Genomic DNA, 17702 nt, shown 5'->3' on the forward strand with positions numbered 1-17702 from the left:
ATCAGCTGTGTGTGTAAAGACTTAAAAAGGTTTTCCAGGAAGAATACTACTGATGACCTATCCTTAAGATAGGTCATGAATAGTTGATCAGCTGGGGTCTGTCTCTCCGGACCCCGACCGGTCAGCTGAGCGGGCGCATGCTGTCAGAGCCGCAAATACAGAGGTCGGAGCGGAAGCAGCGGACGTCTCACCACTGACCTCTGTGTAGTGGCCGGTGCTTGTAACTGCAGACAAGGCTCTCATTGAAATCAACGCGAGCTGTGCCTGCAGTTACAAGCTTCGGCCACTACACAGAGTTCGGCGTGGAGACTTTTGATCCAACCTCTGTGCATTTATGGCACTGACCGCATGTGCCCGCTCACCTGATCGGTCGGAGTCCCGAACGACGGACCCCAGACGATCAACTGTTGATGGCCTATCCTGAGGATAGGTCGTCAATCTATTCTCCCAGGAAAACCCCTGTAACTGGTGAACCTATGCTTTAATTTTAAGCCTTTGCTCATTATTTCTTAAGGCCCAGGGAATGAATTATCAATCTGTTCCATGTGTTAGCATTTATTGATATATGTGCATTGCAATACTTACATTGATAGAAGACTCCTTAAATTTGATATTCAGACGATAGTTGGAAAGAGAAATAACGGCATCTTCTGCCCGACCCACAAATTCTGTACTCTCTCCATGCAACTCTTGGAAAGGAACCTGAGTAGGAAAATTACAAACATGAACCCCAAGAGCCATTGAGCAGCAATGAAAGACCACAAAATCAAGAATTTCCAGGAGACTACATGTGTACAAAGTGACTATTTGTGGCATCCTTACCTGAAGATTTTCATCTTCTCGAATCAACTGCTTGCGAGGGAAAATCTGATTTGCTTGGATACACTCTAGACTGCTTTGACTTTCTTCATCCTAAGTAGTATTCAGTGTGACTTTCTGATATTTACAACAATCTATTCATATAGAAGACAGAACAGGTCATGTCTTACCATTTTATATCCAGAACAGATATGGAAGGCAATGGTGGATGACTGCTCTTCCCCGAGGCCTCTCCACCACACTGAATTCTCCTAAAATACAGAGAAAATACTTTTCTAATACACACCAACATCCCAAGAAGCGGCATAGTAACATTACAAGAAATCATTTAAGTGCAATGAACTTAAAGACTTTTAAAGTCAGTAATCCACACCAACACATGGATCATCACGTCAGGAAGTATTAATATAGTTTTCAAAAAAATTACTTTTAATTTGTAGAATGGGATTATTTAGCATGACATTGTATAGGATTGCCTTGTCCTTACTGCTAGTTACAACCCCCCCCCCCCCCCCCCCGCCCAAGACACAACTCTGCACCTAATTAAAATAGCCAGAAACTTGACCAAGTTATGAAAGGAGGTAATAGGCACTCAAGCACAGATCTCAGAGGTGATCTAGATGCTCCACCTTCCATATTTGCATAAATTACCCAGAGGAGCATGCATGGCCGTATAAGTCTCCTCACTTTGCATGTGTCTTCTCACACCCCTACTGGGTGCTCTCCTTGGGGAGAGACGATGCCATCCCCCGACCCACTCACACCCCAAGTGTCTCCACACACTTTTTGGGTGCTCTCCTTGGGGAGAGACGCCACCACTCTCGACTCCTAGATGCTCAGGAATGGTTGGTAATTTACCAGTAAACATGCACTTACTCAGAGGAGTATAGGGGAAAAGAGGGAGAGGGGAGAACAACTTCACGCACCCCTAGCAAGAAATCCATGCCCCGGAATTTGGATTTTGAAGTTTCCAGCTTCTTTTACTGAATCAGAGCCACACTGGACTTTCTGGGGGTGCAAGAAGTTTTTCTCCCCCTCCCCTCTTTGAGTGCACGTTTACTGGTGAATTACCAACCATTCCGGAGTATCTGTATAGTCTGAGGTCTACTTCTGAATGTCCTGTCGCATTTTCTTCTTTTATATGGATAGAGGCTGCCGATCCCCTAGTGGGAGAAGGTGCATTCATCTGGTGGAATAATATTTGTGGTTGTGGCACACCACATCCAATCAGACAAGGATTCCAAACTGTGCCACACACGCGGGGGGTTCTTATCCCACTAGCCTTATGAACTTCTCCTGATTTCTGACGCTTAAAAGGTTTTTTTCTAATTTTACACTTCAGCGACTTGTGATTCTCCAGCTGTCATGACACTACAAAATACAGCCGTCAGGGCAAGCTGGGAGTGGTAACATCAGCTGGAAAATCACAAGTTGCAGACCGCTGCTGTCCGGGATATATTTTGCAACAGTCACCAACATTATTTCTAAAAAAATAAAATAAAAGCAAAGAGAAAGCGAAAAAAAAAAAATAACAACAAATTATCAAGAAAGCAAACCATCCCAGAGAACACACGTCAGCCAACTGATAACAAAGCATCTCTGGCGATGGCGGCTTTTCGGGTTTTCATGTTCTATGCAGAATGCTACACCAGGACAGAACCCCATTTTTTGAGATGGAGACCTCTTTGGTCTCCGTTTCACATGGTTTCTGTCCTGGTCAGTCTTCTTAGCTACACAGAAAGGCACCATCATGAGTGATGACTACAGACGGAAGCCATGAGACCTAACGTGTTAGAGCATGGATTTATATCACTCTACATGACTTAAATAATAACTATATTTTGAAAACTTTTGACACGTCAGAGTGACATGGCAAAGTGTTTGATCGGTGGTGGTCTGGGTGCTGAAACCCCTGCTGATTGCTTACTTGAAAGGGCTGCATCGCTCACTTGAGCATTGTACCCTTCAGTTGTCATTGTTGCTCGTCGGCTCCTCTCAGCAAATGAAGATGAACGCACCTTGGTTTATTATAAACAAGCATTGAGCGGCTCCTGTTTACATGAGCCAATGGTGGCTTGGGTCTTAGTTTAGACTCCGACAAGCGAGCGACATCTTGGTCAGTGCCCTGTCGGTGGCAGCATGTACACAGGACGATTACCCCAATTTTAGCTAGATTTTGGGGGTGATGATCACCCCGTGTAAAGCTCCCTTAACACGGTTTCTTCCCCTACCCACACTGAGGTGTCTACATTACAAATCTCACTTACCGCACTAAATACGTGAGTCTTCAGAGTTCAGATTAAACTATGCTGGATGAGGTAACCCAAGTAGTCTGGAAAGCTTGCCATCTGTCAACATTATTTGAGTTAGTTGTTAAAAAGCAGCAACTATTGAGCAATCTCCAATGTCATCACAGCTATAGGGGAGGTATTTCGCAATGACATATAGCCCACATACCTGCGAAAATGCCTGCCCGCTGGGAAACAGCTTCGTTTAATACATCTTACCAGAAGATCTGTGAATATAAACCATGTTAGAGTGTAAGGGATGTGTACGCCTACTCCTTTACAAATCTCATATCAAACACTGGAAGCAAACAGCAGTCTCATGATGATGTAGGAGAATATAGAACGGCTTAACTCCGCAGTAGTTTCGGTTTACCAGCAAATATAGGCTGGATACATTAAAAACGATGGACGACTTTGGTGCTTTTTTTTTTTTACACTACACACTGAAATGCATGTATATTAGCTGAAAATAATTTACGGAATTGAGCTCCATTACAAATTTCTGTAACACAGTTATTAGCAAGCTGCAGAATGCCGTTTACCACCAAATCCATCAGGATGACGGTCTGATGGCTCAGTGTCTGAAGCCTCTTTCACTTTCCTCTTCGTAACAAACTTTTAAGTGGAGTTATAATCAAAATCAAAAGTTAACACTTTAAATCAAACCCAATTACAAAAATGATAATTTAGCCAAAAATCCATTCTATACATCTGAGTGGGGTTAATTCTGCAGCGTGGGCATGGATTTCTGCAACAATGCAGATCTATGGGACAGTAGCAAAAATTCCTGTAACGAATTTGCCACATGGGAATAGATCTTCAAAGGAAAAGTGTCATCAAATTATTATTTTAAAGGGGATGTGCCAGAATTTCAAGTTATTCCCCCATCCACAAGAAAGGGAATAACCTGCTGATCGGTGGGGGTCTCACGGCTACCAGAGAAGGCAGCGAGTCATCTTCAGACTACAGCTTCCTGTGGTCCATGTGGTTGACCATCAATTAGGCAGCATGAACCCTGGACAGGTTCCCTTTAACACGTCCACTCCCCATTCCATCACACAGAACGATTATCGCTCAAAAGATGTCTTTTGAGAGATAATCATTGTGGGCATTTACAGCGCAAGATGATCGCTCAAAGGGATGATCAGTTTTGATTATGTTAGATTATATATGTTTAGATGTTCATATTCCCTTGATCTCTATTCCCCACATGGGGATTTACACCTGTCTCTGTTCCCCTCTTGCGCACTTGAATCTGTCCCCTCTTCTCCTTATCTTATGTTCTTTTTTTGTGAAGGACGTTAGTGTGAAAGGCGACAAAAGACAAAGTAATTGAATACAACGTTTCAGTTTTGTGGATACCAGGGAAGAGAATTCTCTCTCCTGTCTCCATTGTCACACTGATATCTCTTGGAATTTCCCACTATCTCCTTCCCTTCCTGTTTGAACATTGACATTAATGGGTGATATTTAGGTCATTTGGACTATTTTGTAAAACGATACCAATTTGCAATATCTTAAAAATGTAGTTATTTTTGTATTCCCACTTTAAAAAAAGTTAATAAAAACTTTTGAATGGACAAAAATGAAGTAGATAGCCTATACAGATAAGGCAAGATTTTCTATAGACGAGCCAGATAGAAGACTTAAGGGTCCTGTAGAATACACACAGTATACAGCAAAAACAACATGAAGGTATCCTCACCTGGAACCAAAGGAGCAGCTCATCCTGGCGCAGGTAGAGAGCAGTCCAGTAAATGTAGATCTGTAATGTACCGCAGAGAAGTACTCCTAGACAGCAAATGAAATGATTAACTGGTTGTTCCAGCAAGTCATATGCAATTGGCATTATATAAGACATTGTCATTTGGATTTGCATTACGATGGCGCAAGAAAGGCCATCAGCTGTGGAAATTATAACCTGATGGATCACTGTATAGGGTCACAGAATGATCTGGCCCTAACTATGACAAAGGGACATACTGTACATTACATCATTACATCTAGTGGAAAGAAGCGTTAAAAAATTCTATATCCCTTTTAACTAGACTCGACACTCTTGAAACTTCGAATAAAAAAACCCCTACAGACGAACTAAGAGCAGACATATCAGATACCCGAAAGAAAATCCTCTCCATCCTGGACCAATACACACTTTGCTCTAGAGATAGGAGAAGGGGGGGCTTTTACGAATTTGGAAACAAATGCGGCCGGTGGTTGGCCAGGGCTCTCCATCCCAGGACATCTACACCCCATATAACCTCCTTAAACTCCCCTGGTAAGGGCCAGTTACATTCCACCGCTGACATACTGGAGTGTTTCAGATCGTACTACCACGATCTATACAACCTATCGGAAAGTCAGGGTACAGAATCCCAGCGAAACCCCTCTACCATAGAAGACTACCTTGATAGACACGCGCCAGGAACTATACCAAGTGAGGGCACAGAAGGGCTTGAGGAAAGCTTCACAGAGGGTGAAATCCAAGAGGTAATCAAAGAGCTTAAATTAGGCAAAAGCCCAGGACCAGACGGGTTCACCCCTCGATTTTATAAAGCATACGGGAGTCTACTGATCCCCCTCCTATTGAAATCCTTCAACTCCATCTCGGAATCCTGCCCATTCCCACACCAGGCTTTACAAGCCATAATAACAGTCATCTCTAAACCAGGGAAAGACCATTCATCCTGCAGCAATTACCGCCCTATTTCATTAATAAACATAGACACCAAAATATTTGCTAAAATATTGGCAACCCGTCTGAAACCGCTTATCCCAGCTCTAATCAATAAAGAACAGACAGGTTTTGTCCCTGGAAGGGAGGCGAAAGACAATACGATCCGTTCAATCTCCCTGATCTCTAGGGCCCGTCTTGCGGGGAGCCCCCTGTGCCTCTTGTCAGTAGATGCAGAAAAGGCGTTCGACAGAGTGCACTGGGGGTTCTTGGAAGCGACCCTTCGGAAAATTGGAGTGGGACCCAGGTGTCTATCCTGGATCATGGCACTATATCGTCATCCGACAGCATACATCAGAGTTAACGGATCTCTTTCCCCCTCTCTAAAAATCAATAATGGAACAAGACAAGGGTGCCCTTTATCCCCTTTCTTATATGTCCTGGTGATGGAATCCCTGGCCAACGCCCTTAGAAGCAACCCCGACATCCAAGGCTATAAAGCAAATGCATCTGAGCACAAACTTGCTTTGTTCGCAGATGATCTCCTGATGTACCTCACCAACCCGAGAGTTGCCTTACCAGTAGCTCTATCAGAGCTTAGGCGCTTTGGACGGGTTAGCAACTTTAAAATAAATGCACACAAGTCCGAGATCCTAAACATAACAATACCACCGGACGAGGCTTCGAGCCTGAAGACTTCCTTTAATCTAAAGTGGAAAGACGATCACATTAATTACCTGGGGATTGCACTAGCTAGCGACCCAAACAATCTTTTCAACTTAAATTATAAGCCAATGCTGATAAAACTAGGGAAGGACCTTAAAAAATGGCGCCCCCTTACCATTTCATGGTTTGGGAGAATTAACGTTTTAAAAATGGACTCCCTCCCTAAACTTTTATATCTCTTCACAACCCTTCCACTAAAATTGCCTAAATCCTATTTCGACAAGCTTAGCCAGATATCACGGGACTTTGTATGGGGGGGCTCTAGACCTCGGATGAGACTTAAGACTCTTATACGCCAAAAGAGAAATGGAGGAATGGGCCTCCCAAGCTTCGCTTTATACCATAAGGCATCCATTTGCAACTGCGTCCTAGACATTATACACAATAGATCATCCAAGCTCTGGGTCGAACTTGAGCATGAGAGCATCCCCTCACAAATAATGGGACTATTCTGGCTCCCGTTAGCCTCAGCTCGCAGGATCCCATCAATACCACCTTTGACGAGTCGGCTTCTGGACATTTGGAACAGCTTCGCGACCCGCCTTGGACTGATATCTAGACCGGGCCCTCTCACTCCTCTATCTGGAAACCCAGATTTCCCCCTGCTAAATGAGAATTTCTCCCGACCATCGGAGGAGACTTCCCCTCCTTTGCGGATCAGAGATGTCATCTCCACGTCAGGGGTTCGGCCTATGAGGGAGATCTTGGGGGAGGGGGCCTCCAAACCTGGAGCGTGGCTACGATATCTCCAAATAAGACACTTTATCCAGACCCAGAGCCCCATGGAAGCTCTCAGATCTCCTCTTTCCCAATTTGAACGACTTTGCATATCTCCCACGCCGGTTAAATCCGGGGTCTCAGTAATATACCATCTTCTGGTGTCAGCAGAGACTCACAATGATGTTGTCGGGTACGTAGGGAAATGGGAGAGAGAGCTGGGGAAAACTTTTACAGACAAAGAGTGGCTCAAGTCCTTTGCTTTAACTCACACCCTAACAACATCGTCCAAGCACCAAGAAACTAATTACAAACTACTCTCACAGTGGTACAGAACACCCGCAACTCTGGCCAGGATATATCCCCAGACCCCAGATACCTGCTGGCGTTGTTCCCGGGAAAGAGGCAGCCTCCTCCACATTTGGTGGGAGTGCCCCTTGGTCTCCCCCCTCTGGAGTGATATAATAAACCTCTATAATGCGATCTTTAGGGACTCGGTAGACCTCACACCAGAAGCGGCACTACTTTCTATACTCCCTGGCCCCATAGCTAAAAACAAAAAAAGCCCACTTAGATTCTTCCTAATAGCTATGAGACAAATAATTCCGAGGCTCTGGAAATCTTCCTCGCCTCCCTCGAGAATCCAATGGCTGGAAGCTGTGGACCACATAGCCCAAATGGAGGAAATAACGGCTCACGACGAGAACAAAAGGGAGAGGTACTATTCAACCTGGTCAGCATGGATACTATTCCGCAACTCCAAAGCCCTGAAGATCTGGCTCCAATCGGGAGTTGGCCCAACCTGACTTCACCATTCCCACGGTTCATTTTGCTCAAATACAAGATACCCTGGTGGGACCACTAGTACTCCCAACCCCCCTCCCCCACCCCGTCCCACTGACCCCCTCTATCTGCTCTCTATTCTATCCTAAACTCTCTACCTTTTGCTCTCTCTTATCTCTACTAATCGTCACAAGTTAACTCTATTATTTCACTCCGTACTTTCTATCTTTAATAATTCCATACGAATTGGTTTTTTTTGTTATTTTTTGAACGACATTTTATGACAAAGAGTTCAAGAACATATGAAGCGATATATATGTCAAGTTATTATACCCGTGTAAACCCAATAAAAATATTTTGAACAATAAAAAATTCTATATCTATCTCTTTCCTGATAAAGCAACTCTACCCCAGGGAGTTGTGATAGCACTGAATACAGCTACCTTTACACGGGGCAATTATCACCCCAAATAATCTCTGGAAACACAGAATTCTTACCCTAGTTGTTCCATACACAAATGAGGCAAATCGCTCACTTGTCGGAATTGCTTGGTTTTTAGCTCAACTAAGCGATTATTACCCCCTGTGAACAGGCAGTTGTTCATCTATGATCAACTGCCTGTTTGCAGTGAATGGGCGTGAGCGGCCGGAAGAGATCTCCATCATCTTTCGCCTCCATTCGCAGAAGGACTATCACTCCTGTGTAAAGAAGTGGGATGGCTGTCAGGCACATATGTAAAAGGTACCCTAAGTAATCTGGAAGATTTCCTTTAGAGAGATTCTGTTAGCATGACCCCCCCTCCACTAGAATGTGTAGACCGCTAAAGAGACAGATTCTAAGGATGTAATTATTGACTCTGAAGGTTCTCTTCCCTGCAGTAACCCGGCAGACAGGCTGTGTTCTGCATTGTAACGCATGCCCGGGACGCCTATATTATAGCAGGACTCCTAGATGCTTCATTAGCTTACAGAGAAGGGACCATATGCAGGTTTAGCCCTTACCATTTTGCGGTCTTCTAGTCAGCGCTCTTTTGTCTCCGTTTCACGTGGTTTCCATCAAACTGACAGAGGAGGAATCCACGGAAAAACGGAGACAAAAGTAGTCTCCCTCTCACACATTGACCCTTATGGTCCTTTTCCAGTCTATCTCCTAGCCTGGAAAGAAGACAAACACTAAATGGAGCCAATGCTGGAGCGAAGAACGCAGTATGAAAAGCGTCCCACTGCGGGGCAAGAAAATGAGCTTCGAGATAAGAATTTCATCATTGGAATATGTGTCCATTCAGCTATTCCTAATGAGGTCTAAAAAGCAGCCCTATACAAAAACACGGAGCACACACATATAACAAAAAAAACAATTAAACTTATTACAATATTCAGGAAACACAAACCAGGAAAAAACAGCAGAACCACCTAAACCTATCAATAAATGGGTGCAATGAAAAGAATATAAAAATAACCCGTAGGATAGTAATACTGCAAGCAACACTGTCTGGTCAGAAATGGTTCAAAGCCCAAATACTAGTACCCCATTCTACTGCTAAGTACCAATGAGCCATGCTGAGAAGGACGTAGCGGGATATCAGCCAACAAACAGACCAAATCATATGTATAACACCCATCCACAGTACTGCACAGAGAGAACAGCCCCCACACCCATCACTACCTCTCGGGCAGCTTCATCAGGAGTCCTCACCATGAATAAAACGAAAGCTGGAAATCTGATCAACTATACATTAAGTGTTCCTACATCCTAAAAGCTCTAGTATATGGGGAAATAATTAATTGGCTGAACAAGCATTGACACGAACATTTGTTTCCAGTTACTACTCCGCATAAATAGGGCCGCCATCAGCTGACAATAAAGCAAGCGCTTTAATTGATGGCATCGCATATTCCCTTGTCAACTGGGGAAGCGGATGAGATGGCCATTGTGCATGGCCAGGGACTAGTGCCGTGAATGGGGGAAGAAAGCTCATATTAACTATCATTCATCCCCCATACAGTGTGCATCGTGAACGAATACGACTGGATATATTGATCTGCGCTCCTCACGGATCTGTGAAAAAGCGCCTTTACCAATAACTTAATGCTTTAAATTTTCTTTACTGTATGTCTTACAAAACGTAGCGTGACTCATTAGGTCTTTGTATAGATTTTGGGCTGTGTTCACACATTGTAGCCACAACGTAGCTATTATGCGGGTCTGCACAGGTTTCAAATTGAGGGCGGCTAAAACCAGTTTAACGTTAAAGGGCACAGCTAGGGGCTTGTTCACATCGGTGTTGGAAGTGGCTTTGCAAACCTCCGTCTCTGAATTTTGTTTAAAAAAAAAAAGATGAAATAGCGCAACATGTGGTGCTGTTTTGTAAACAGTCGAAAGCCTGGCGTGAAACCAAACAGGCCCTATTAGGCTGGGTTCACACGGGGCGGATTCCCAGCAGAAATCTTGCGGTTTGGCCGCAGCGAAAAACTGCAAGATTTCCGCCGGGAGAAGCGCTGCTTCAAAACCCGCGGCCACAGGCGGATTTTCCGCGGCGAAATTACGGTCGGAATTTCCGCGGCAAATCCGCCCTGTGTGAACCCAGTCTTGGGGCTAATGCCCACAGCCGGATTTCTGTCGCGTTTTACATGGCGGAAGTCCACGGCGTTGTCCCACAGCTATAAGGTTCTATTGAACCTAATAGCTCAATGTTCACGCTGTGGAATATCACCGCATGAAAGAAAACGCGGCATGTTCTATTTGCCATGGGAATACGCGCTGCCGGCTTCCATTGTAGTCAATGGAAGCCGGCCAGGACACTATACTTCGGCTGTAGCACAGCGGAAGTATCGCATAAATACGTGTACCCGCCCACTGCCAGCCGCGTCATCCGGCACGTCACACGCTGTACTGCGCATGCACGCCAGCCCTCCATGTAGGACGCATACAGTGGATCTGGAGTGGTGAGTAAGAGGGTTGGGGGGGGGGGCGCCGTGGCTGCAATATTTCGCTGGCGGAGTCCGTCATGGCCGTGGGCATGAGGCCTTATAGTCAATGGGAGTCAGTTTAGTGTTATTCAGGTTCCATCATAAGACGGATTAGTTTAGCCAAGGGGTTCAGTCTTTCTGCTTTTCAAACGGGGAGGAAAAAGAGAAGACGCAAGGATGTGAACGAGCCCTCATACCAGCAATAATATGCCGCTATTTAAGAGGAAACTGCTTTTAGCTGCAGTTAATTTAGAAACAGGGTCCGTGTGGCTTCAGACATGTGGTGGACCTCATGTGTGAACACAGTCCGAATTTAGATTCCAAGTTGGAGGCATCTGGTTTGAATCCAAGAACACCTCAATATGGACTCTTACGCCAATTTCACACGGTTGACAAAAATCACACAAGATTTGTGTGTTGCAAAATGCATGAATATGAACCCCATTGAATGGGCGATGAACCCCATACACATGGGCGATGTGGCAAGAAGAAAAAAAAAAAAAGTAAAAAATCAAACTGCAGTAGGTCATATTTTTGGGAATGCCCTCGCATCGCTTCTTGTTTTTAATGGGGCCAGCAAAGCATCGCAGCGCGTGCTAGGTGCATGCGAGTGCGACGTGATGTGATGCAAGGTTTGCCATTGAAAACAACAGGAAACACTCTGCGATCCGTCGCCGGAGGATCGCTACTTCCCTGAAGTGATGCAAGGCAGTTTTTGCACAAAAACGCCTCGCACCTACGGGGATATCGCAGGTTGGCAAGCACAAGTTTAACGGCCTGATATCGCACTCCTCCATGTGAAATTAGCATTACTCTTACTTATCTCGGACAAAGCAAAAGGAAGTCCAGTTTAAACGATCACCTGCTAGGTCATAGATACATCCTATAGAGCTCCTTCATTCTAGACATCAGAGGCGATTCATGGTTCCTCCTAGAACTTCTAGACAATTCCCATGAGAAGTCATGGTGGGTAGTTATACACACATGAACGAATCAATGATCTTTCTAAAGCTACTTTTGCTTATGTGGAAGATATCTGCGAACATGTGACTATTGCAAACATTACATGGTTTTCAAGACTTGACATATATGTAAGAGGTCCTTCAACTCTTGTAGGCCACCACCGAAAAGTCATGAAGAGTCAACATAGCACAAATGCAACGAGCGATCCTCAGTCAGTCGTCTTCTTGTCATAGATTACTTGGATCCTACTCGAGTCCCAGGTTTAGTGGCCCCTTAAATGACTAAAAAGCAGATGAAAATCCTAAAAATGGTAGTAAATGCAGATGAGACCGTTATAGTAAGTACTTCCAGATTTCTTAATTGTGCTTTAAAGAAATTGCACAACGACATAAAATGGAAACATTTGTTCTGCAAAGTTCTTGAAATGGCCACAAGTATCACATAAAGTAACCATGAACTTGTACTTCACATTCACACTTCTATTAAGACAAGCTGTACTAAAGGATCCACAAATATTACTTACAAGAAGACATCTTACATTACCATGCCCATGGCATAAAACCTAAGAAACATGTAAATTGCCCGATTCTACCCATATAGAGGTTTTTTCGTCCAAGGAGACAAGAGCTACTCAGTGAAAGTAGCAATGACGCATTGGTTGGTTAACGTTCCTTGAAATGACCTACCGAGTCTACACTATACAATATTCTGGAATGAGTAACAAGACCCAAAAGAGTTAAACTATAGGAGCCGGTGTGAACGCTTAAGACCACACAAAGCAAGCTCTGTATGTAATAAATACCTGTTCGACTCCAGAAAGCAGGACTGTCAGATTTCATCACAGCTTGAATTACGTTCTTTGACTTTACAACCAGGAAAAATAGACACTTTCTACCTCACCGGTGAAATCACAGGTTCCACCGAGTATTTAACATAGCCAACAGCCCTGTAGATGGTCCCGAACCTCGGAAAGGGGAACGTAGTCCTGCTATTTAGTAATGCCAGTCATGAAGACATAATTACCTGGAGCCTCTTCCTATAGCCAGTGTCAGGAGCCGTGCCAGGGAATATAATGAGAGGGTACAGCAACTGCCAGAGGCACCGAGGACAAAACATGGTTGGCTTCTAAATGTCAGTTGCTATATTTTAGGGAGGGTACGCCAACTTACTGGCAGGCCTGTGTTCATCAAAAGCTGTTCTAGCACATTATTCCCATCAGAAAAGGTTAGCAGGAAATAGCTGGGCAGCTTCACCTCTCATGAGGCTTTACCTGCATATATCATATACCTTCATGGAAACACTATCATTCGTAATAGATGTATCAGATTACTTTGCCCTTCTGTTAGAATGGGGATTTTTTTTAAGAAAATGTTTTGTTCTTCTATTCAGTGATCACGAACATTAGATAGTCTAAAAACGCTTTAGACCAAGAGGGGTGTCCCCCTCCCCTCTGCATCTGTATGTTATAATTATGTGCCATCCCAACTAGTCTCATTCAATAGCCTGATGAAGGTAGTGAGATATCCCTGAAAGCTTGCTGCAACATCATGTATTTTTGTTTCCATTAAAAGGTATCATATCTACAAGATGACTTGGTTTCTCTTACTGAGAACAATCACAAAAAATTTTCAGACATCTATATGGCTAAATTAATAGCATAATCTTGAATTCTGTATTGATAGACACTGGTCCACATTTATCAGAACGATCTAAAAGAAAATCTGGCGTTATAGCCCATACCAACCAATCACAGCACAGCTTTCATTTCACCAGAGCAGTTTTAGAAATAAAAGCGGAGCTCTGATTGGTTGTTATGGGCAACAAAGACAGATTTTCCTTTAGACACTAAGGCCTCCCTCGCAGAGACGTATTTTTCAGCGTTGAGTGTTGTTTCTCACACAGCCACTCGATCGTGACGCTTTTAAGTGCTGCGATTTTATGAGCAGAGACGGATCTATTTTGGGGTGTTTAGCGCTCCTCATCAATGATGAAAACGAAAGTAGAATGTGGCAATTTAAATTGCGGCACTTTGACCTATTCATGTGTGAGGGAGGCCTTAGGATAAATGAGGTCCAGTGTGTTTTAGTTGTATTTTTGTCGTAATAAAGAGTTATTGATTGGAATGTTATGGGTGCTACGGCTGACATTTTTACTGTGCATGATAAATTAATAAATTCGGTATTAGAGATGAGCGAATATACTCATTTCGAGTAATTACTCGATCGAGCACCGCGATTTGCGAGTACTTCCGTACTCGGGTGAAAAGATTCGGGGGGCGCCGAGGGCCGGCGTGGCGGAGCAGTGGGGGTAGCAGCGGGGAACAGGGGGGAGCTCTCTCTCTCCCTCTCCCCCCCACTCACCCACGGCTCCCCCCCCCCCGAATCTTTTCACCCAAGTACAGAAGTACTCGAAAATCGTGGCGCTCGGGCGAAAAAGGGGCGGGGCCGAGTAGGTTCACTCATCTCTATTCGGTATCTTTTCAATCATTTCAGAGACTATTGAAAATCTGGTTCCACGATTGTGAAATAGAAAAAGGACATCATGAAATCTATTCAAGAAATGCCAGACAGGATGAAAGATCTATTAAAAGCCAAAGGGGGCACACAAAGTATTAAAATAGGTTGGTTGCTGCTGCTTGTATACAAGGTTCGCCAATTAAATCAGTTCTATTTTTTTTTAAATTCGCTTCTGACAACATTTTAAGAAAATTCTTGCAAAATTGCACCTGTGCTACTAATTTGGCCAGTACTGTGTGTGTCCCGAGAGGAACGATCATGCTTTTGTTCCACCCATCTCCGGCAGTCCCATAGAGATCAATGGGGCATCAGTGCCTAAAGACAACCGCCACTCAGGACCCCTGTTCCCGATTGGTGAGGAGCTCAACCAACCAGACACTTATCACCAATCCTACGCATAAGCAGTTGTTTTGGTGGGATGACCCCTTTAAGGCCCAAAAGAGCAAGTCCTTAAGGGGTTAAATGTTGGGAGTGGCATCACGCAATGTTAGTTTACTAAATATGGAGCAAGTCACCATCGTCCCTCTAAGTCTTTGCAGCTGCGGAGCAGTTAGGGAGAAGAGCAATCTGCTAATGAGGGTTTATTCAGATGGTGAATAGATGGCGTCAAGTTATGTTTTTTTGTTTTTACAGCAATTACTGTCAAACTGGCTTTTTTAATGAAACCCTCAAAAAAACCTTAAGCAATTTAATGTAATTTAATGGTTTAAAGGGCCACTCCGTGCATTATGTAGCAAGCATCTCAGTATATATAAGTGAGCTAGTGATACCTTCGTTAGTTATTCCTTTCTATCTGAAACTCCCAGCTTGCTCAGGATGGTCATGTGATCTCAATTCTGACCAGCTCAGATTTACTTGGGGATATGTATGCTCACATTAATCAGTATAATTCCTGTGTGATGGACTCTACCTCACAAGCTGTTAAGAGGGGGACATAGATGTATGGTCTGAAACTTTTTAAAAGGAATATACAGTCGCAGGTAGTGGCAGTGTTGCAGAGATGGTACAGGCTGTAGCTGGTCATGTGATGCATCATGGGAGTGTCATCAGAGCATAGAGAAAGTAAGCAGGGATAAATCTAATCATCAAGATGGTGCCTGATAAGCTTCAGACAGGAGGTTGCACTGCACAGAAGTGACTGCAATATACATTGGAGACCTACAAAGTGTGCCAGGCAATCAGGTGAGGGGTGCAGGGATGTAAAACGTGTGTTTTTGCTGGAGTGGCCCTTTTTGCTGGAGTGGCTTTGAAGCGGCTCGGGCACATGCTTTTCCGTTGCGGACGGCGCTCCCATAGAGGAGAGCGCGGCCGCGACGTAAATAAACAAAAAAAAAGTAAATAGACATGCTGCTTTTTTTGAAACCGCGGCTGTGGCGGCCGCAGCTTCAGCCGGATTTAACGCAGCGGATTAGCCGTCCCGTGTGGACGAGGTTTCTGAGAAATGTCATTCACATGGCTGACTAATCCCGAGATTAGCGGCCGCGGGCGGTTTTGCCGTGGGCGGATCTGCTGCGGCAAAACCGCTGCAAATCCGCCGTGTCAACCCAGCCTTACGGTTTTTGAATGACTGTTTCTCTCTGCAAAACATCGAGATTTCTTACCAGTAATCAATTTTCCATGAGCCCTTGCGGCACCTATGTGAGCCCGCCGCCCTCAAAACAGGAACCTTCCAGATGTTCTTAAAGGCGGGAACACCCTTCACACCTCCTCAGTTCTGTAGCAAGATCCACCGGCTATTTGAGACCCTTTTTGATTTTATACCTAAACTTTTTTTTTATACTTTTACACTTAAACACAGTAGTAGGGGAGAAATTAGTGGCGCTGTCACAGTCTCATGGAAAACCGATTACCGGCAAGCAAGCTTGTGGTTTCCCTTACACCCATGACAGCACTTATGAGAGATTAAACTAGATAAATAACTAAGGGGGGGTTACTAGCCTCAAGTACTATTTCACTGACGGAACAGGTTTTGTCTACTGACTTTTCCACTGAAGATCACAGGTAAGCCCAAAGGCATAGGAAAAAGACATAGAAGTCCTAGGCAAAAGCCCGGAGGCTATAGGTCAGGCTCAGAAGCTATAGGCCAAGCCAAAGCCCAGAGGGCATAAGCACAGATGCTCTTGAGCTGTGGGCCATAAGCACTGAGGCCATCAGCCATAGACGATGACCATCAGGTCTCGAGTCTGGATGCTGAGCGCTCAGAGGGCCATCCACCATAACCTCCTTTCTTGTGGGGTTAAGGCAAAGGTGGATTCCAATGCCATACTTATTCAAGGGTGTTCCATCACCAAGGGCTTGCTGCAGATCCTCTTAGAAAGTGCTCATTTTACTCCCCAGCTCTAGTCACTGGAGATACTATTCGCTCTTTCAATTCCGGCTTTTCTATCAGGTCTCCTAGCAAGTTGCGAGCGATTCCGCCGCCCGTACAAAATATTAACTGTGTATGGACTGTGGGTCACACGCATCCATAGACCTCAATGGAGACCATCTGTGCTGAATCCACGGAAGAAAAAAAAAAAAAGCGCATGCTGCGATTTTTTTTCTTCCACTCACAGAATCTGCAATTCGTACCCGTAGGTGTGAGGAAAACTTCAAAACCACGTGCCTTTTAATGGTACCATCACAGAACATCCGTGTAAATGGCGATCAAGGAATCCGCAATTCAAATCCGGTCGTGTGAGACCGGCCATTGGTGCTGCCATGCAAGAAAAAAAATAAACACGTGGATATTAACTATTATTGGACAACTGCATGAATTATGGTCATGAGACAGCTATATATTGACCAGACAGCAGCTGGTAGGAGCGAGACTCCTCCATATACATTAGGGTATGTTCACGCATTGCGGAGAAAATTGCGCCAAAATCTGTGTGAGGATTCTGATGAGGTTTTCACTGCAGAACACACTCTTTGCATTGTGATGAATGAAATCCTCTACATCCACAGCTGAAATTCAAAGCAAATGCGTATTTACGTGACCGAAAATCGCTTATGCTCGCGTAGTTCCCCAGCTCCGGCATGCTTTTGTGTGCGCAAATACACTGCATATTTGTGTATGGAAAAAAAAAACAAAAAAAAAAACGCACAAAAATCGCATTGATTTCGTATGCAAATACACAGCGAATACGCCAATCTCAATGGACTTCTACGGTAATACACACCAAGTTAGGACATAGTGTATACTTTTTCATGCGATCACATGTCACATGAAAAAAATACGCTCATGTGAACTAAGCCATTAAATCA

General features: G+C 44.3%; 1 protein-coding gene across 6 annotated transcripts in view; it reads right to left on the minus strand.

The window, feature by feature from the left end:
- The window catches only part of MTMR3 (myotubularin related protein 3), a 66851-nt gene that overhangs the window by 31246 nt on the left and 17903 nt on the right, over positions 1-17702 (minus strand). For 5 of the 6 annotated variants that reach the window (XM_066603784.1, XM_066603780.1, XM_066603785.1 and 2 more), the window contains exons 2-7: positions 4813-4898; positions 3277-3334; positions 3087-3167; positions 990-1070; positions 823-912; positions 586-702 (exon numbers count right to left, since the gene is read on the minus strand). In XM_066603784.1, coding sequence (XP_066459881.1) covers positions 586-702; positions 823-912; positions 990-992 — 210 coding nt within the window. In that variant the 5' untranslated portion in view covers positions 993-1070; positions 3087-3167; positions 3277-3334; positions 4813-4898. The remainder of the gene's footprint in view (positions 1-585; positions 703-822; positions 913-989; positions 1071-3086; positions 3168-3276; positions 3335-4812; positions 4899-17702) is intronic. The other variant, XM_066603782.1, reaches the window with a different exon arrangement.

The sequence above is a fragment of the Eleutherodactylus coqui genome, chromosome 5, assembly GCF_035609145.1.
Source record: "Eleutherodactylus coqui strain aEleCoq1 chromosome 5, aEleCoq1.hap1, whole genome shotgun sequence".
NCBI classification, from domain to species: Eukaryota; Metazoa; Chordata; class Amphibia; order Anura; family Eleutherodactylidae; genus Eleutherodactylus; species Eleutherodactylus coqui.